Source organism: Symphodus melops, assembly GCF_947650265.1.
Source record: "Symphodus melops genome assembly, chromosome: 8".
In the NCBI taxonomy this organism is placed as follows: Eukaryota; Metazoa; Chordata; class Actinopteri; order Labriformes; family Labridae; genus Symphodus; species Symphodus melops.
The window spans coordinates 22,737,810-22,759,063 of NC_136698.1; the positions used below are offsets into that span (position 1 = coordinate 22,737,810).

A 21,254-nucleotide genomic window follows, 5' to 3' on the forward strand; every position below is an offset into this window, starting at 1 on the left:
CGTGCATCTGGACTCTCTCCCCCCTCTCTCACACTCGCTTGTGCAGGCAGGAATATTATTAATAAATCTGAGCGATGAATGAAGCATGGTTAGATAGCCAGAAGATATGAGAAAAAGAAGAACTGAGTGACTTTACTATAAACTTTGACTAAGACTTTTCAAGTGATGAGTCAAACATTGTCACCATTTGGTAAGACATGGGACATTTTTAATCATTTAATCAGGGACTAATGGAGAAGTAGCAAAAGCGTTGGTCTTTTTTCCTCTTTGTGAAAATGCAGTGATTTCGCTTATTTGATGCTTTTGCAGCATGTCAGAAAGCCTTTACAAAGCCTCGTTCCTGCTCGTCACATTTTAAATCATGACCTGTTCCTTTCTTAATTCTCGTCTTTTCTCATCTTTTGGGAGGTTGGTGAAAAAGAACAACCTTTCTACAATCTATTCGATTTCTTACTGATGTCCTACAATTGGAAGTAATCTCTGCAATGTGTTTCTGTAGTACCCAGGAAGTCTATAGAAATTCAGATTATTATGTTGAAAAAGAATAAAGTCTTTCTGCCAGAATGGGAACACTTCTCCAGTAACTGCCAGTCTGTAAAATCATTATCATGCAGTGTAGTGTTAAAAGTTATTTTACAGGGTGGTGGTAGCCATGGATAGTTCACATGACAAGGCTGTAATCCTCCGAGCAGGCGGCCCATGTTTGAATCAAACCCAATGTAACATGTAACATGTTGTTACATTTGGGTCAGTTATTACATTATAAGGCAGGCAAAATATTCTTACATTTTGGGCAAAACATTACTATGTTTTGGGCTCAGCATTTTGTTAAATTATTGTCTCGTTATTACATTTTGGGTTTTGTTACATTTTTTTCAATACATTTTGGGTAGTTGTTACATTTAGGGCCAATACCAATGTTAACATTGGGGGGGAAAAATCTGATACCGATGTAATGGCCAATATATAGGTCAATAATGAGGACGACATTGTCACTCAACGGGAAAGTAACTGCACATACATGCATCACAGCTTGACACCCTGGAAGATGATTGTTGTAATCCATGTAGCACACTGTGTTGGTGAAAGAGAACTGCTAGTGTAATACAATCCAACTCAAATTAAATGCTATTTTTGAAAGAGATATGAAGCTCAATTGACCATTATATGAGCTATTGAGGAGGATAAACATGTTGGATTATTTTTTACGAGTGCTGTGGTAAATTAAAGAATCAAAGATTAGGGACAACAAATGGAAAATAGCACTTCTGCTATAATCTGGCATATTTTACAGCTACAGCTGTTCATTAATATGCACTGTCGCTAGCAAATAAATAAATAAAGGCTTTTATTAACTACCCCTCTGAGTGCCTCAAACCTCTTCAAAAGCTTCTAAGGTGGATCTCCAAATACTCATTTTTCAACAACCCTTACGTGACCATCTGTGTTTTTTTTTCCCAACAGGAGGTCAAGTACTTTCAGTTTCCCGGAGAGCTGCTGATGAGGATGCTGAAGATGCTGATTCTCCCGCTCGTCGTGTCCAGGTACTCTTACACTTCATTGCAAAGGACATTAAGAACATTTCCCCTGCTGTGTGTGAGTGCATTTTCGTACAGGCCTCCTGTAGGTTCACAAAAGAGAAGATTACATGTAATTATATGCTACAAGCAAAAAGATGGTAGGTGAGATAAACCTTTATAATAAGCCTTTAAAATGTGGAGTTCCACACATGTCTACTACAAATTTAAGGATACCATTTCTCAGATACATTTTTGATTATTTTAATCAACTTAAAAAAAACCATTTTGGTTGTTTAAAATTAAAACAAAATAGTATTGATTAGAGTACACGGCTTATACCCGACAGTGTCGGAATACTAACAGGCTATGTGTAGCTTTGTCCTCAAATATGAATCAATTACTTGCTAAGAAACTACCTGCACTTGCTTGCAGGGAGAGTGACATAATACAACAATACATAAAACCTATAAAGGGTGGCTGTGGCTCCGTTGGTGGATTCGTCGTCTCTCAAACAAAGGTCGATCCCCAGCTGCGAGCAACAAGTCCAATGTGTCCTTGGGCAAGACACTTAACCCTGAATTTCTCCCTCTGCTGCATCAGTTGTGTATCAGGGTGCTGCTCTACAAGTGTGGAGGTTCCAATCATGTATATAAATGCTAGCTGAAGATGCTTCACTTGTCCTTTACTGACCAATCTCTTTGATCACTCGTTGTCTAGTTGAGAAAAACACTGAACCCCAAGTTCTCTTCAAGGCAGCTCTGCCTGAGTTTAGAGGTCTGGATGATTGAAAGCACAAGCGAGCGCAACATTTCCCTTGTTACAGCACAAGGATGTACAGCACAAAGAGCACTTTAGAGTGACATTAAATGTAAACAGAAAATGTGCTTGTTACAAGAAAACACCAAAATGTGCTAATACACTTTGGCCTTGAGCACTGCAGAGAAAGCACATGTTTACACGTCTCAAACTAAGATAAAGTAGTTTGGAGTCTCTTTCTGATACACCTCATTGATTTTGCACTCATCAGCAATTATATCGTTTCTTAAATTTCTTGGATAAATGATCGTCTCAAAATGGAGCTAGAGGTACAGTAATAAACCATGTTGGTGCTCTGGTGTCAGAAAGTTATTAAGCTGTAGCAATTCACATCAAACGTTATGGAACATTATTATGGACGCCCTCTCCAAATATTTTATTGTGTAGCAGCAGAAGAAGAGTTGTCTTACAGCGACAAGCTCACCACTAGCAACTGGGTGATGTTGTTTCTTGAGTTGTAGTCGCTGTCGAGTCAGTGGGTGTAGGATTCGACTAAGTGTATGGTTGCAGCCTGGAGCCTCTCACCTCATACTCTCTCACATGAGAGGGCCCGGGGCTACACAAGATTGTAGTTATACATAAAATGCAGATATAAGTGTTGGCCGTCATTAACAAGTCAAAGAGCTACATACTGATGGCGAAAATGCACTTGTATGGCCAGGTTAGTATTTAGTCTTTGATTGAATCAATTGTTTAATTTGTGTGAGGGCAATGTACAGATGAAGCCACCAAAAACTACCCTTTCAAGCCAGAAGCAGGCGGCCAGTTCCCAAGCAAAAAGAGAGAGCCCCCCTCTTTCCTCGGGGCGAGCCTGGGTTCCACTGTAAACACGCCCATGTATTCAGCTGCAGGGTGTCACCACCCTCACAAGAACCTTAATTACTTCTGTAAACCTCTATTAGAGCAGCTGCAATGTTTTGTGACTGAACTATGTTGTCAACTCGAAATTGGTTTGTAGTATAATTATGAAACATCATCATTGTTTCCTACAAATTAAAAGATTTAATTATGGTCAAACCCGGCTCCGTCAGACCCTGGTACATAACAAATGAACTGCTGACTCTCTATGTATGAAAGCCTTCGTGATCTCAATGAATAGACGATAAGTTATCCTCTGACTATGAAACAGTCGAGCCTTCTCATCTAAGCTGAAGCGCAGTGCTTTGATTATTGGATGGTGCTGATAATGTAGGAGGGAACATGTTATCTCTTTATATCTATATAAGTGCAAATGAACACAGTTTGATGATGACATTTGTTTTGCACATTTATTTCTGAAGACGTATTTTAAAACAAGATGGAACCAATCACAAGATAGAAGGCGTTGGGATGGATTTCATTGCATCTGTGGCTTCGACAAAACTTTATAACTGGCTCAAAAACAATGAGTATATGCAACTGAGTAGCCTACAGGATGAGCCATCAGACATTTTAAACATTTTGCAGAAAGAGAAAATTATTTTTTTGTGTCAAATTAATGGCAAAGTATTAAGATCCAGCAGCCAGAGGGCCAAGACGAGCGGGCATATCAGACCTGAGGAAGACAATATGTCGACAGTGTATCCAAGTATAATTTACATGACATTTCACTGCAGCACGCAGCAACAGTACACTGTAACAGTTCCCCCTTCCTCGTATAGCGGTCTTTGACATAACAGCCAGGCTTTCCGTGGCAACTATAAACATGCCATGCCAGGAAATGTCCAGTTACAACAATAAAATCTTGTAAATATTACAGTATTAAAAATCTACATTTTGTAATTGGAAATGTATTTTTCAATGGCTTAAAATTAACATGTCACACAGAAAAGCGGAACTAAAATGTTTAAAATTAACTGGAACTTTAAAAAATGTTTGCCTTGTGTAGTCGTGATGACATACGTGCTCTGTTTTGTTTTTCCAGTCAGGCGTTGTTGACTTTGTTTTGTTCTGTTTAAACTCATAGTTTTGCAAAGACAGACAGTTTTTTGTTGATAAAGCTGCACCAAAAAGTTTTGTGTTGGTTATAAAACAATCTCGGTTTGGTACTTGTGCGAAAAACCCCTTACTGCATAAGAGATGGACAATTTTCGTTGTTTCCTATTCCTCTCACTGTCACTGCATGTGACTTGGATAACAACAAAGCAGGCAGCCTGAAGGATGTGGACAGAAGGAAGTTTGAAGTGTGCATTAGTTAGTGAAAAGATGCTTGGGGGATTTTATCCTTAAGAAATCTACAGAGCAGCATGAGCATTAAGACGATTGGGTGGAAGCAGCTAAATGTTTGCAGCACTTTGAATCCACCTTTACAGTCTCATTGAGACTTATTAAACATGCTGTGTGTAAATTCGACTCATAATATGCTACGTCTTATACCTTTAACTTGAGACAGACCTTACACAGAGCTGGTGCCAAGCACCAAGTCAAACACAGAAGGTTTAACTATCCTAAGGGTGTCCTCATTCATTAAGCACTGTTGCAGAGAGAGAGAGAGAGAGAGAGAGAGACCTGAATGAGAGCCATGGAAGATTAAGCATTGATCCGTACATTCACAAGACAAAGCTAACACTGCTACACGACTGTGCCAGCTTGACTGTGATTAAAAGGCTGTGTGAGTGGTGACTGGTTAATCTTCTGCTGGTGACTGGAGATTGAAGTATGAATTAAAACATATCTGTGACATCTTGAGCAGCCCTCCACTGGTCCCATGGAGCAGGTTCATTGTCAGCCTGTGTTTTAGTGCTTCAACAGGAAACCTCTGAGGCAGGCTACTATCTTACATTTGATACCAGCAAACCAACATGGGTTCATATAACAATGTCACTGTTTCGTCTTTGATGCTGAAAAGTTCATCCATGCTCCATTTTTTAGTTAAATTACATTTGGTCGTTGGCTTTAAGCTGATGAATTCATAGGCTATTAAACTTGTGTCTCGTAGGGCCCGATCACATGGAAACGCATCGCCCCAGATGCAGCAGCTCCAAAAAAATGCCTGAGCTCATCTGGGCTCAATGGATTCTAGCCAATGTAGCGCTCCGATGGATGCTGGGCTCCTAAACAAAGAGTCAAAGAAATACCATTAAAAGCGGAAGTAAAGCCTCATGTCTGTTTTGCTTGGCTGCTTCGGCCCTGAGTGCTGCGACTCTGTCTTGAGCTTAAAGGTAACAGTTTTTTCAACTGTTATGCAGGCCCAAAAAACGCAGGAAACATGTTGGCTGTACCAGAGGAAAACAAGAGTTTAGTCCGAAAACCTATGTGAGGTCCAGTTGGTAGATGTGATGCAAGAAAAATATTACAGATCGTTCCTCGGCTTGACTCAAACCCTACCACGCTACTCAACATGTCAGTCATTTCACCTGCCAATTTCCCCGGGGTATTTTACGAGATATTCAGATAACAAAGCAATCTTTTTTCTATCAGGGATCAATACAGTCCAACCTTAAAACAATCCCCTAATCCCATAAAATAAAAAGTAATCATGGAAGTAGAGGGTGCCTTAGCTCTCTTACTTCAGGGGGATAGTTGCAGATCTGAGGAGTCAGGTCTGTTTCCGCTGCTGCTTTTATTTAGCTCTGTGCTGATCTTTAATCAACGTGTATTTTTTGTGAGTGAGTTAAAACCCTGAGGTGCTTTGGGACCGTGCTCTCGAGATGAACAATAGCCTGAGTAATATCTGCTTGTGCCCCAAACTGACATGTTGTCTGACTCGTCTCATAGCCTCCATTAAAAGCCCGAGCTCTCGACCATCTACAGAGTCCCTCATTTCAAACTGAACTGTGAAAAAAAAAACTAATTTCAAATTTCCAATAATGTTTTGGAATTTATACTACCGTACTTAGTTCGACACCCAAATGATTCAGCACTTTGGGTCCAATACAAATTCAATACAAATCCTTTAAGGGCCTTTGAAGTGTATTGTCATATTGTATTGTAGCGTATTGAATCATGGTATATCCTACTGTATCTTACTGTATTGTATTGTATTACATTGTATGAACAATGTTATTACTGTTATTGTAATGATGGGAACAAAGGTCAAAAGAAATTAACACAATTCATTATCCGATCAATACTCATATTTTGAACACACTATACATTTGTGTCATCCAACCAAATGGGTCATCAAATAAGAAAATGACTGTACATGACGTCTACAGGGTGAAACAGTGTGTTTTGTTTTAAGTCTACCCTTCACAAACAGCTCTATACACAAGTTTTCTCTGGAGTGTTCAGTAATGGTAGTCCTGCGTAGACAAAGTTTTATCAGTTAAATTGTCAATGAAGATGACGTTCATATCTGTAAGATTCTGGAATAAAAGTTCTTCTCCTGTACCGTGTTAGTAACGAACAATGTTGAACACCCACACTCTCAAAAATTGCTGCTCCACCCCTGCTCCTGTGTAAGTAAAGAATCAGGTTGAACTTCCTCAAACCATTTCCAAATGTATTGGCTTCACCAAGCTGCTTAAAAGTTGACGGATCAATGCTATTTCATGATTCAATTTGTATTAAAAAAAAAAAACATTTTACCTTCCCTAATGATTGGACACCAGTTTGGGTCTAACTTGATTGTTTCGTCCTCCAGTTTGATGTCAGGACTGGCTGCCCTCGATGCCAAGTGTTCCAGTCGGCTGGGTCTGATCACGGTGTCATATTACCTGTGGACCACCTTTGTGGCCGTGGTAGTGGGAATCATCATGGTCTCCATCATCCATCCCGGAGGTGCAGCTCAGAAAGAGGACTCCGAGGACAGCGGCAAAACTGTCATGAGTTCTGCCGATGCTCTGCTTGACCTGATCCGGTAAGACCACATAAACACCCAGTTGTCTTCACATGTGCACAACAGAGGGAGCTGGTTGTTTGTCATGACTCTGACATGAGCAGGACTCGATAGATGGAAGGTCTCAACCATTCAGCAGACAGGTTGAGCATGTGCTGTCCAATTCTTTGGCTTTAAGGACATTTTCTCAGATTCTTTATTATGTATACGTTTATGTTTCGACTGTGCCACTTGTTTTTGTTAAATAGACATCAGGAATGAAATTTTTATTGTTTCAAAAAATTCCATTCCTTTTATTGTTTATAACCTGTTCAGGCTGAGGAGAGGGTGATTAGTAGAGAACAAACAAAACCTGAGCCATATTTGCAGAAATTACAGGCACTGAAAGCTGCATACAGATTATTTTTTTGTAAAGGAGATTTGTGTTGACAGGGTTTAAAGGTGAAGTTTGGAGCTAAACTCCAAAGAGGAGGAGCAAAAAAGGGGTGACATATTAAAAGATTGACCTCCTAAGAATGGTGAAAGTATGAAAGTCAGCATCAGTGCTTTTATTATGAGAGCAGTTTTCAGAACAAAGAAATTCAACCTTCAGGATAAAGCTGCAATGAAATGCTTTATAAGGGAAATATGAGAGATACAGTATATATAAGTGGACATACAGTTTAGAAATTCAGTTTTGTTTTTTACAGAAAGGCCTTTTTCCCCGCAAGACTTAATATTTTACAAAACCTTTTTAAAATAGTTCCAGGATGAGGGAACTAAATGTGCAGCCCTGGGCCTTTTCTCTTAACAGCGGAGCCAAGCATTTTTCTTCTTTTGTTTCCCAGAATAATCAATATATTTTAATTTGAAAGCCTAACTAATAATGCCACTGAGATGAACTTTGCTTTAAAACCCTGCTGTTCACAAAGCGACAAAACGGTCCAACAAAAGCCTCCCCACCCAAACGCTCTCATCCAGGTTCTGCACTCCCTCACGCCCACTTCGCTCTACCAATGTAAGGCGTCTGATACAACCTTCACAACTAGGCCCCTCTGTAAGATAACTAGTCTCTTCTCCTCCTCGAAATACTAAATTCCATTCATCAGTCTCTTTGCATCTTTAGGAAAAGACCCAGCTCTTTTATGAATACCTATGAACTTAATGATATACATGATGATGACGATGGTTTTGATTGACAATGACAATACTTTTCGATACCGACTAGAACTCCGAAGAACAGAGCTGTCGATGTTGTGCTCTTCCTGTCAGCACATGTGTGTCAGATCAGAGCGCTGTTGCTTTACACTTACTGTTGTTGTTTCCTTCTCTCTAGAGCTTCGCTTGTGTTGCTCTTATACTCTCTAATATTTGTCGCTTCGGATAAAAGCATCTGCTAAAAGAATTGTAAAACTGTAGAATTTCTTGCAATCAGTTATGATGGTGTTCACAGCATCTAAACTCCAGATTCATTTACTTGCTGACAGACTGCTTCTGTGCTCTCTAGAAACTAGGAATAAGCATTTACAGTAATCTTAATACTTGTGTACTCACTAATTTCACGTTTTTTCCCATAAAACAAAATGGCAGACAGATTTCCAGTGGTCTGCTACAGTATGTGTTTGGCAGTGTGCTAAATCCCAGTCCTGATTGAAATGGCAAGTGATGGTAATGCATGACTCTTTTCTGTAATAACAACCACTTTGCTGCTTTGTCCAATTATGCTGCACATTACTTATACATCTTTTACACTCTTGTAGCTGTTGGTAACTGTGATGACAGCTTGTTTTCCAACTCGACAAATGTCATCCGCTCGCAAAAACCTTCTCCTTCCACAAAACTGGAAACAAGGCTAATTTTATTTCAATCTTGATTTCCACAACAACTAAGTTAGCAAATGATGTGAGTTGACCAATTGAGACTGCCTGTTGTTTGTCACCACTGGTTAATCTCTGTGCTCTGAGCTCATGAGGTTAATGTGATTAAAGATTGAAATAGTATTTCTATGAAACAACTTTATAGTTGTTATGGACGTCTTTTGTAACCTCCAAGCATCTCCAATATTTATCCAATTTTTACTACGTTTCTGCTTATTTTGAAATGAAGAGGCTTTTTTGGTCAGGTACAATCATACGTCTAACTGAACCAGTTCTCTTGCCCCCTTCAATCGTCGCAACACCTGTTGGTTTGCCGTTTGACTGGCAAACTGAGGGGTTGTGTGCATTAAAATTGCCTATCTTCTCTTCTCTGAATCCGAATCATTTATGACCAGAATCTAAAGTTAGACATACTGGCTGCTGCTTTGTTAGAGACATAGACAACAGCACTTCAACATAGCATGTTTTCTTAATGTCTGATCAAAGAGTAAGGTCAGTTTATCATTAAATTCACTACATATCTTACATATTGATCTATAGATCCTTTAAAATTACAGAGGCACTTATCTTGAGCTATGTTTTTTAAGTGTAAACACATATCCTTTTAAAGATGGCAATCATTTCTGTTTTCTATATGATGCAACTAGAATAACATAAACCAAAGTGGCAAGAAGTGATTAGTTAATAGTTTATATTGCGGACAAAGGCGATCACATTGATGCCAAACTTTTTCCATTTTCCAATACACAATCGAATCTTTATAAATGATAACGTATTTCTAACACAGACATTAGAGTTGTATTTTTTCACAGACTTCCTTCCTAAGATTTCCTACAAATCCTGAGAGACGATTAAAAATGTTGTGTTGGTCGTTAGAAGCTTTTCAGTTCCTGCTCTTTGGAATTATGCCACTGTAGAAAAATTATTTAATCTTCTTCCATGAATGTAACTTCTTATTCCCAGTACCAGGGCTAGGACTGCCAAACATTGTGTCTTCGTCCAAGCAAATTTTTTTTGCTGTCAGTGAACCAGTGGTGTCCACTAACGTTGCACCAGCTATATTGTAACATTGCCTTGTTTTGACGTAACCTGCTGAAAAAAGTTCTATTATAGACTTATGTTATAACTTAAATATTTCACCTAACTCCTAGTAGGTGCAGAGTCCTCCGAGTTGGGATAATGTGGAGGATGAGGAGGAGCGGAGAGTTTTACCAGCTGTTTGTTGTCAGAAATGGGATCTGCATCACAGATTACATCCCAGTGGACCATTGAATCACCTAATGTAGAGCGCTGGTGGTCAAGGTTTTTTTTTTGTGCCCCCCATGTATAAAGAGGTTGAAGTCCATTAAGCAGGTGACTTTCTCTCCAATTCCTGAATCTGTCCACTGCCTTTTCTCTCCAGTGAAGGCACAAAAAACACAAAAAAACCCTTGAGTTTAATGATCTGATGATTGGTGATTTCACCACTCGATATCACCCTTTGTTATTTTTCAGTGGCTGTGTGGTTGTAGCTGTTCTTTTCACTCAATCATGATACTTTGTCAGATTTTACACACATTTTTGTCGCTATTAGTTGTTTAGCAGATGGTCACATGGATTATTTTCAGCTCTTAGTTTGTTCAAAGAGACAATCAGACATGAGAGAGCTATATGTTTATATGCTAGCAAAGCAGGTTAAGTGTCTCACCCAAAGACACATTGACACGTGGCTGCTGGAGCTGGGTATCAAACCCCCAAACTTCTGATTGAGAGGCGACTACTGGATGATAGTAGTCGTCAAAGAAAACAATCTTTGTTCTGAGATTAATTATGAAACTTAATCAGTTGCTCTTGATATTTTCTTTTCCAGAAGAAGCTTGCAGCACGAAGCAACAACAAGACAACATTTTTGATACTTTAACAAAAAATGTTGAAAAAATGTTAGTTCTTCATTTGACCAGCTCTCAGTGAAAATGTGAGCAGGTGTAGGATCTCTCTGACTCTCTGATAGCAGAACACAGTGAGATGAGGTGTGGTTTTGAGCTTCTGGATAAATGCATATCTGTTGGATGGCAGTTTCCCTTTAAGAACACCTGGCCCAGCCATGACAACAACAATGGACATTTTCAAGATTAACTTCAAACTTTCAGCCTATCATTGTTCAATGAATAATATTTGATGCCATTTGAGGATAAGTTGGATCATTAAAAGGAAGAAAAAGGAAAACAACTCTGCTTTTGCTGTATAGAAATTCAATCTTGAGTCTTAATAAGGTGTGCGAGTCCATACAATAATACTGTGTTTGCTTCAAGGATATGAAAGATGATTACGTGACAGCAAAAATAAAGTTTTTTTGTTATGAATCGTTTTCAGTCTTCTTTTATCCAGATTTCTCAATTGATAGAGACTAAACAAAAAGTCTCTTTGTGTAATTATTGATTAAAAAAGAGTTTGTGAAAGAAATGTTTATGCCAGAGTTATAATTAAAAGTTTATATGTTTTGATTTCACTCTGCCTTTTATCTTCACTAAACTTACAGCGCGCTTTATCCTTGATGTCATAAATTGTGGAATAACTTTCGAAGTTTAAAAAATAAATCGACAACAGTAAGGGACCCAAACCAGCCATGTCAATCTCATAAAGTTACTTTACATGCTGGTCATACAAAACGAGGTAAGGAAAACTGTTTAGAATATCAAAGCGTGCTTAGTTGGATTTAAAGCCACAGGGTAAGAATACAATATTTCTTACTTTCATTTTTTGGTAAAATATCCAAATGTGAGCGGTTTAGTCTCATAATATATTATTAGGTCTATTGTACTGCAAGTGATCCATGTTTCTGTTTTCGAAATCTGACACTTTGGCTCTAACTGTTTCTTTCTAAGGTTGCTCATTTTTATTTAAACAGAGACAACACTGTCTGTTCAGACTGACCTGATGACAATGAAATAACCCTTTTTAACTGAGCTCAATGCTTTTGACAGAGTGCATGGAAAGAGTCAGTTTCATGGTTTGTTGATTGACAGTAAAAGTTTAGTACCATGTACCATGTTTGAAGGTTAAAGATGCAATACCCTTTGACCTTTGTTTCAGTCAAATAAACCAGGACATTGTTTGTTTGTTACACAGTTCTACAACATTATAATATATTGTATATTGTTTAAAGGTCTGTAAACATGTAGAACTGTGGTGTGAAGTCCAGCCTGCTATTCAAACCCTAACCCAAACCCTAACCCTACCCTATTCAAGTATTCAGAGTTTCTGTTTTGCCTAACTTCAGCACTCAGACCATAAAGCTTAACGTTTGTTTCAGCAATATGTGATTTGTTTTGACTGGAGGGGAAGTTTATACCTTTAAACTACTACAGTATAAAGTAAAGCTTTTGATTTTTCAGTATACAAGCTAACCCTAACCCTAACCCAAAACCATATGGATGTGACATTTTTGTTTAGCTGCTGAATGAAAAATGCAGAACCCTCTAAAACATCTTAACTTTATGCTTTGTCTATGGAAACCCTACTTTGCGGGGTCCCCCAAGGATGTGTTTTGGGCCCTCTGTTGTGGACATTTTTAAAAAGCAGCTGAAGACCCATCTGTTCAAACGTGCCTTTGTCTAATCTGTCTCTGTATTGTATTTTATTGTAATTGTGTTTTTACTTTATTCTGATTTTTCTGATTGTGAAGCACTTTGTGACGTTTTTATGCTCTTGAAATGTGCTATATAAATAAACTTTAACTTACTTTACTTACTTACTTATGCAGCTTTTTGTTGAGAAATGATCCAAATACATTAACAGAAGATAGTGAAATGTAATGTACTGTTAAAGAAACAAAGTGCCACAGTCAAATGAAGACCAGCTAACCCCCCATCTAATTGTTTCTTTCCCTTACAGCAACATGTTCCCTGCAAATCTGGTCCAGGCCACGTTTCAGCAGGTAAGACCTGTTATATCATACAGCACTTTAAAAAACAAAGGATTAGTGTTTTAGGACATCAGTGCAGCTCTTTTTTCTGATTCTCTTCTAACTCCCTGACAACAGTATCGAACAAGCAGCGAGTACATTGTGAAAGCCAAGCCCACGGTGAGTCAGGCCCAATCAGAGTCCAGTACGCGGCGAGCACTCATTTACGGTATCCAGGATGATAATGGGACTGACATCCAGAACTTCGCCCTTGACCTGACCCCTCCTCCGGATGTGCTCATACGCACTCGCGAAGGAACGAGTGATGGGATGAATGTTCTTGGAATTGTTATCTTTTCTGCCACCATGGGTAAAAAACATGTATAATTCTTCTCAGAAATTTCCTGTGAACCTTTCTATCCACCTTTCATGGGAATTAAAATGCATTCATGTATGACTTTAAAGATTGTGCTGCGTGTTTTGACAGGTATTATGTTGGGGAGGATGGGGCCAAATGGCAGCGCCTTGGTGAACTTCTGCCAGAGCCTTAATGAAGCCGTCCTCAGGATTGTTGCTATTGTTATATGGTAAAGATATCCACACACTATTACACTCTTATATATATATATATATATATATTTTTTTTTTTTTTTTCTCTCAGTATTTAGGACATCAGGGTGACAATTATCAAATATCTGCTTTGTTTTGTATCAGTAGCACAAAGTTTTACAGTTTCCCAGCATAATGGGAAACTGTAAAATGTACAGAGATCAATGTATAATCAATAAATAGAACTACATCTGTGACATTGTTCAATGTTATCATTGAAGGAAAATGTGAAAAAAAGGTTGACCTTTCACCTTTCAGAACTCATATCAAATTAGGACTTGTTTATACCAAAAAGGAAACTTTAGAGACTACTTGTTTTTTTCTGTAAGCATAATCAAGTATTACATTTACATCCACAGCCATTGCTTATATATTGTTATTACAAGCAGAGTTAAGATATAGTAATTGCAAGTCACAAGTCAGTCTCAAGTCTTTGGTCTTATGTCTTGAGTCAAGTCCCAAAGGAATGACAGGCAAGTCCTGAGTCAAGTCCCATGGGATGACAGTCAAGTCCATAGTTATAAACTTTGAATTTTGAGACGTCCAATGAGTCAGAAGCCCTCTTCACCAAATAAAATGCCATTTTTACAGTTTCCTTTTTTGTTTTTGCTAATTCCTGTTTTCTCAATGATAAATTATGTGATTCTGTCAATGTTCTTTGCATATTGGAAATCATAGAGCTCTAAAATAAAATGTCAGTGATGTTAAAGTCCAAATAGAGTGGGAAGTCCTTTATGTTACAGTTAAGTCAAGTCCAAAGTCCTCAAATCCGTGATCCATACTTTCCATGATGTGATTTGAATCCACACATCTGATTACTACCAGAACTACTACTATTGTATTTCTCTAAGTTAATGGATGGTTATATGCAACTCTGCATTACTTATAAATCTTCCAATTGGACAAGACTAACCTACCTAAGATCTCACAGCCATTTCTCACCCTGCCAGGTACTTTCCTTTTGGCATTGTGTTCCTGGTGGCCGGTAAGATCCTGGAGATGAGCGATCCTTCAGCCATGGGGAAAAAGCTGGGATTTTATGCTGTCACTGTGGTGTTTGGACTGGTTTTGCATGGTTTGTTCATCCTGCCTGCCATGTACTTCTTCATCACCAAAAAGAGTCCCATCGTTTATATACGAGGAATCCTGCAAGCCCTGCTTATCGCCCTGGCAACCTCCTCAAGGTAAAGAGAATGACTGTGAAGAAGACAAATAACAGATCTGTCTCGTCCTTCCACTGATGGTTTGTGAAAATACATGAATATTTAAAAATGTTTAATGTAAATTTGATTAATCTGAATGCAACATATTGTTTTTTTCCAATCTGCTATTACCAAGAAAAGCCTCCAACGGACGTTAGAAGATAAGAAAATGTCCGGTGTGTGTTGGAAGATATTGGAGCGTCTTGGGCATTTCATTAACGACCTTTGATTGGGGCCCTCTGTTTGTCTGAGTGTTTTGGATGGTTCGGGATGAATTAATTTAAATGACAATGTGAGAGTATTTTGTATGTCATTCCTTGCTCATATAAGCAGAAAGAATCCCTTTATCTTGAATTTGAACCCATACAGAAATAAATGAAAACCAGTGCCAGCCTGAAGGTTGAAAGTCAATAAATTGAAAATCGAAAACGCAACAATGTTCTTTGGAAAAATGATCCTAAGCATTTTCAAAAAGTGTTTCAGATAAACCTCAGAAAAAAAATTATCTTAAAGAGTGTCTTAAGATAACGTTTCTTTGGATGTGGTGCTTTACAATAAAAATGTGTTGATTGATTGATTTATACTGTTTTCTGTGAATTTTCCACCTTTAAACTCTTCATAATGATATTTCATAATTACTTTTTGCATCTCATGAAAGTTTCCTCTGTTTCTTTTAATATAAACCTATATTTAACAGCTTTTGCAAACACACATGGCCTGGAGAAATTAAAAGACAAGTATCTTACTCGTTGGCCTGACCCACAAATCCTCTAAACTGTGTGTCTGATTCTGTCGTCCTCAGCTCCGCCACGTTGCCTATAACCTTCAAGTGCCTCCTTGAGAACAACCACATTGACCGCCGCATCATCCGTTTTGTGCTTCCTGTGGGCGCTACCATCAACATGGACGGCACCGCTCTCTATGAGGCCGTGGCAGCGATATTCATCGCCCAAGTCAATAATTATGAGCTGGACTTTGGCCAGATCATCACCATCAGGTCAGTGGACTGTGCTATATGCCATCTGTGCTTTTAAGCTCATTATGGTGGTAAAGATATCATCAGGGGTTTAGAGCAGTGATATCAACGGGAATAAATCCATATAAATGAGAACAGGCATATGTGCCATCATGACAAAAGGAAATGAATATTTTAATTTGCAGCGTTTTCAAATATTCACTACATTTTGTATGTATATACAGTACTGTGAATTACTCAGCTAAGAGCAGTCTGAAAAATATACAGAAACAAAATCCCTATGAGAAAGACTGGTGATGAATCTGTTATATGTGAGTCACTGCTTACATTTCTGAGTGTAAGAGTACCAAATCAAGGTTGAGCTTGTTCAGCCTTCAATCAAGTGCAGAGGATGGCTCTCTATTCATCAAGCACTTCAAGAAATCCCAGGAAACACATCAAAGGTTGTTGATGAGATGCCAAGCACATCACTAAAATAATTCAGAGTAGTTGATTATTGGGGAAAGACTTTGGAAGGAGTAAGCAAACTTGTTGAATGTTGTTGTGAAGAAAGCATCTACCCAAGTTTCAGCAGAAGGAAATGTTAAATGACAGGCAGCTACAGGAGCCAGCTGACTGTGAGGATCATCTTAAAAGCAAATACAACACAAGTTACTGATTATATCTTGGCAGCCAGACTGTTTCAGATGGAAATAATTGCTAGGGATGCTAAATATATACGTATGGGGCCTGATAAAAGGTCCACATAAACACCACAAGTGCACTCACATGAGGCAGTCTGTACGGTGCCTAAGCACACTTCACCCTGAAAGTCCAGTTCGTTGGATGAGAGTGCTCCGATCTATTAAGCACAGCACACTTCCTTGGCCCTGGCAAGCTTGGGAGAAGTGTCCTTAGGCAGGGTACTTTACTATCATCAGGGTTTATGTGTTTTCATTTCAAATCCACCTGTCATGTAAACTAAGCACACTTCATAACCACTTAAAGCCATGCATGTGTTGTATTACGACAAAACACATAATAGTGTAAGTGGGGGAGGGGACACTTTCATGCTTGAGCTTGGAACAGCTTTGCCTCATGCGAGTGTGACCTAGTGTGTTTGCATAGTAGAACTTTAAGATTAGATTAAGTTTGTTGTCTGTCCCAACAATAATAGAAATTGTCCTTTGACAAGTCTCAAACAATGAACACAACATTAAATGATAACAAATAATAATAATAATAATAATGATAATTAACTTTATTTATATAGCACCTTTCCAAAACAGGATTTATAAAATACTTTACAAGATAAAACAACAGAGACAATATGAGTAAAATCAAGACTAAGCATAAAACAGTAATAAAACAAAATAATAAAACAATAAAAACAGGTGGAGTGGGAGAATAAAACAAAACAAAATAATACAAATAGATGAAGTGGGTGAATAAAACAGAGGATCATTGGAAGGCTAGCCTATAAAAGTGTCTTAAGAAGTGACGTCTTTCCATTATAATCTCCTCTGGAAGGTTGTTCCAGAGTCTCGGGGCCCTCGTGGCAAACGCTCTGTCACCCTGGTTTTTTAACTTGAATTTTGGAACTTTTAAGAGAGCAACATTAGCGGACCTCAAAGTCTGTGATTGGAACATGAGGACTTAAAAGATCAGAAATATAACTGGGGGCCAAACTGTTCTGAGCTTTAAAAGTATGAAGTCAAATTTTAAAATCAACTCTAAAACTAACTGCCAGCCATGTGTCTCTTGGTGCCTGTTAAAATCCTGGTTGCAGCATTGTGTACTAGCTGTAAGGAGCAGAGAAATGTTTGGATGACTGTTTCCAGATTTTTGGTTGACAGGAATGGGTTAATTTTGGAAATTTTCGAAGTTGGAAAAAGCATGACTGTATGACTGACTAGAGCTCAGTATTAGTGGAGTCTGTACCTAAAAGTAATATCTGTCTTTTTTTATTTCAATCTAGTACATCTATTTATGAACGTCCTCAAGACACTTCATTGAGGTTATTGGGGTCACAGCTGAGATAGATCTGGGTGCCGTCTGCAAAAAAATAAAAACTAAGGTTGTGTGCTTGCATGAGATTTCCTAGTGGCAGCATGTAAATAGTAAAAAGAATTGGGCCAAGGACTGAACCCTGAGGAACCCCACAATACAGCCTCGAGGTAAAAGACCTCGACTGAGCTATCCCAACAGAGAACGTCCTGTCCATCAGGTACGATTTAAACCATTTAAGGGCAGTGCCACTGATGCACACCCATTGCTCAAAACGAGACAAGAGGATGGTGCTATCAACTGTATCAAACGCTGCACTAAGATCTAGGAGAACCAAAATGGAGGGACAATGAGTGTTCTTTCATAAAGGCTAGTAATTGATTTGCAGCAATTTTGTCTAGGACTTTGACTATATGATAAGATAAGAGAACAGGCAGATGAGAGTGGCAGTACATGAAAACAGACACTTTTTTTTTCAAACATAGTTTAATGGACAAATAAAATAGATATATGAACACCAAAAAGGGCATAATATGGGACCTTTAATGAAAAGACATTTGTGTTACATCATCCTTAAAAAACACATAGTTCAGACATTAAAATGGACTGTCACAAACAACAACTGATGAAAAAAGGGTCTATTTGATTTTGTTCAGGGTGGCTACTGCAGAGGGAATGGAGGGTTCTTTGTAGATGTTTTTCTGGGCCAGACGGACTTTGTGGTGTCTGTGTGATAGCAGTTACTGGAAGGAGGGTGGGGGTGAGAGGGGTCCTGATCACTGATGTGGTTTTACAGTTCAGAGAGGCTATGTTGGGATGAACTGATTTTTTTTACTGGCCTGATTTACAGTGCGGGAGAGTTTTGTTTTTGGTGGTGATGGAGTTATACAAGAATAAAATGTGAAAGATGAGAATGGATGAGAATGGATTCAGTAATTGTTAAAAGTTAAAATTTGTTTGCTGACATAAAAGTCTTTAGTTTAAGTATTTGAACCCTACTTCATGGTGTACAGTGCTTCAAGAAAACTAGGTTAAGGTCTGCATGAAGGGAGAAATGGTTTTCATTTTAAAAAACACGTCACGGTAATATGCACATATATGGTAAATGGGAATGGGAGGATATTTCTATTGATCAAGGAGGTATATTAAATATTTGGAGGAAGCATGAATATAAACAGTTGGTGGTGTAACAATTCTTGCTAAATCAGTGCATAAAAAGACTATACTAATAACTATAATTTGTCATCTTAATGGAAGCTTGGGTAAAGGATAGCAGATGAGTCAGTGTCATGTATGTCAAAATCCATCCATAAAATCTCTGTTTTCGTTTACCTTTGTTACCATACATCAACTATTACTGACACGTTGTTGTTGTTTCGATGTTTCCGATATTTTAGCTTTTTTTCCTTTGTGTATATTTCCAAAGTTTTCATCAAACATATCAAACTTGCAGGCTGTTGCATGAAAGGGGAAGTAATAGTGCTAGAGAGATAAGTGTATCTTTCCTCCTGCAGAAAATTGAGCCACTTTGTGAAATAGGAATGATTGCTCGGTTGACATTTTCAAAATGTATAGAAGCCGGTAAAGCACTATTGGAAAGGTCCTGATTATCAGACACTGTTGACCATCCTGTGCAATGACATCATCCTGATTTATCTACATGTCTCCGATCAAAGATAATAGGCTAATTGTATCCTACAGATAGTACAGCAGTTGACGACCATTCCCATTTTTACAACTTATGTGTCTCTGTATACAAATTCAAACATCCACTGAAGATGGAATATATCCGCTCACCTTTGTGAAATGCACCATGTGACCTCGATAAACCGTCACGTCTTGCCAAACCCCCACCTTAACACCACATTAAGATGTGTGTTGAGAGGTAGGGTCAACCAGTTCTCCAACTCTGGGTCTGCATAAGACATCAGGTGTACACAAACTTGCCGAACACAGTCTGCTGTTATATGCACTCATCTCATAACATCACTTTCAAATTGGTATCTAATCAGAGGGTCTCTATATACACCGTCCCACTGTAGTCTGACTCATTAGGCCAGACCTATGTTTTCAATAAAAAAGATACTTTGTCAATTAAATCTGCTCAACAACCTTCCTTTTTTTCTGCTGCTGCCCCCTCCAAGATAAGGACAGCACAAAAAATGAATTTTTGAGTCTGTAAGATAACAATATTTCAATCAGGAGAGACAAGTAAATAAAGAAAGGAAAATGTATTATAATAGATGCCATGCCTTTCTTGTAAGAAAGTATATGGGGCTTGGACTTTATGAGGTGACTTTTGTGATTGGAGAAGATCTGTCACATTATTGGTTGTGGTGGTGGTGAAGCTGATGACTTACTGAGACCAAATAGCTGAGGATTCTCCAAAGACGGGCAGTGATGAAGAGGTGGAGAGCTGAACAAGAGGTCCACTTCAGAGAACCAAAGGCAGGAAGAGAATCACATTTACAGAGGGAACAGAAAGATAAGAAGCTATCAGTGAGTGGGAGATGGCATGCTGTGAATTGGATGAGGTGAAAGCTGATTACAACCGCAGACAACAAAATCTAATTGAGCATTTAAGAGAGCAATGAATGAAAAAAGACAATGCGACTGTGAGGCACCTTCTTCCTGACCATATTTGTGTTTGAGACCAATTAAAAATCTCTACAAAAGTCTAAGAATATTTAAGGCATACTGTGAGAAATCCTTAAACCTCTGTATATTCATACACAAATAACAACGCTTGAATTAAAACATGTAGAAAAAATAGAGTAATACAACTGAGCTTTGGTCTTTTTTGCCATGCATTCAGTCTGGTCCATTTAGTTTTGGTTGAAGTCCCATACTCTTGGACTGGAGTGGACTCGGGTGGCCTGGAGCGGACCGTCATACTGTCCGCTCCAGTTCACTGTTTACAGTCTGAAATAAACACAAGAGACTTGTGTCCTAATGAAAAAAATCAGCGCTCAGTAAAGACACCCCTTGCTCCAGTCTGGCCCCTATACTGATACATAAAATAACCTTTTATATGGCCATTTGTTGCCACCACAACCAAAACAGCATTGCATCTTCCACAGACCAGGCTCCTTAAACGTAAGCTCCAGGTAGGGACAATGCTGATACTACTAATCATTCTACATGGCGCCACAATTCAACCACGTAGACCAATGAGCAGCAAGAGCCACAACATCACCCAAATCGTCAACTGGGGAAAGTCTGTTCGCCGGTGTTTTGCCCAATTTCTGTTTAGACAAATCGAGAAGGCTGGACAGTGAACTGTTGCGTCCCAAAGCCACTATCACCGCCTACCATGCCCACAAACAGAGCCAAAACAATTACATAACAATATTTTACTCTGACCGGTCTAGATATATCATTACAGAAAAATGTGCATCTTATTTCCCTGCACACCAATTTTATTCTAAATTTATCTGACTATATTTCATTTTATGGGTTTCATTTGAAAGGTGGTGAGTAGTAACTAAATAAATACTTTGTGACTAGGTCATAGTTTTGATTTTAAAATTGTAAATCTGGGCGCTGTGTGTGTGAGAGAGAGAATGTATGAGAGAAGACCATTGTCTTCAGGAGTTTACAACTGACAGTTGTAAATGCTTGGGCCTAATATAACTGGTACAGCATGA

General features: G+C 38.5%; 1 protein-coding gene across 1 annotated transcript in view; it reads left to right on the forward strand.

Moving 5' to 3' along the window:
• Positions 1–21,254, forward strand: part of slc1a7b (solute carrier family 1 member 7b) — a 43,887-nt gene that overhangs the window by 19,757 nt on the left and 2,876 nt on the right. The window contains exons 2-8 of the mRNA XM_079350990.1: positions 1,465–1,544; positions 6,901–7,116; positions 12,825–12,867; positions 12,973–13,204; positions 13,322–13,421; positions 14,394–14,627; positions 15,448–15,642. Coding sequence (XP_079207116.1) covers positions 1,465–1,544; positions 6,901–7,116; positions 12,825–12,867; positions 12,973–13,204; positions 13,322–13,421; positions 14,394–14,627; positions 15,448–15,642 — 1,100 coding nt within the window. The remainder of the gene's footprint in view (positions 1–1,464; positions 1,545–6,900; positions 7,117–12,824; positions 12,868–12,972; positions 13,205–13,321; positions 13,422–14,393; positions 14,628–15,447; positions 15,643–21,254) is intronic.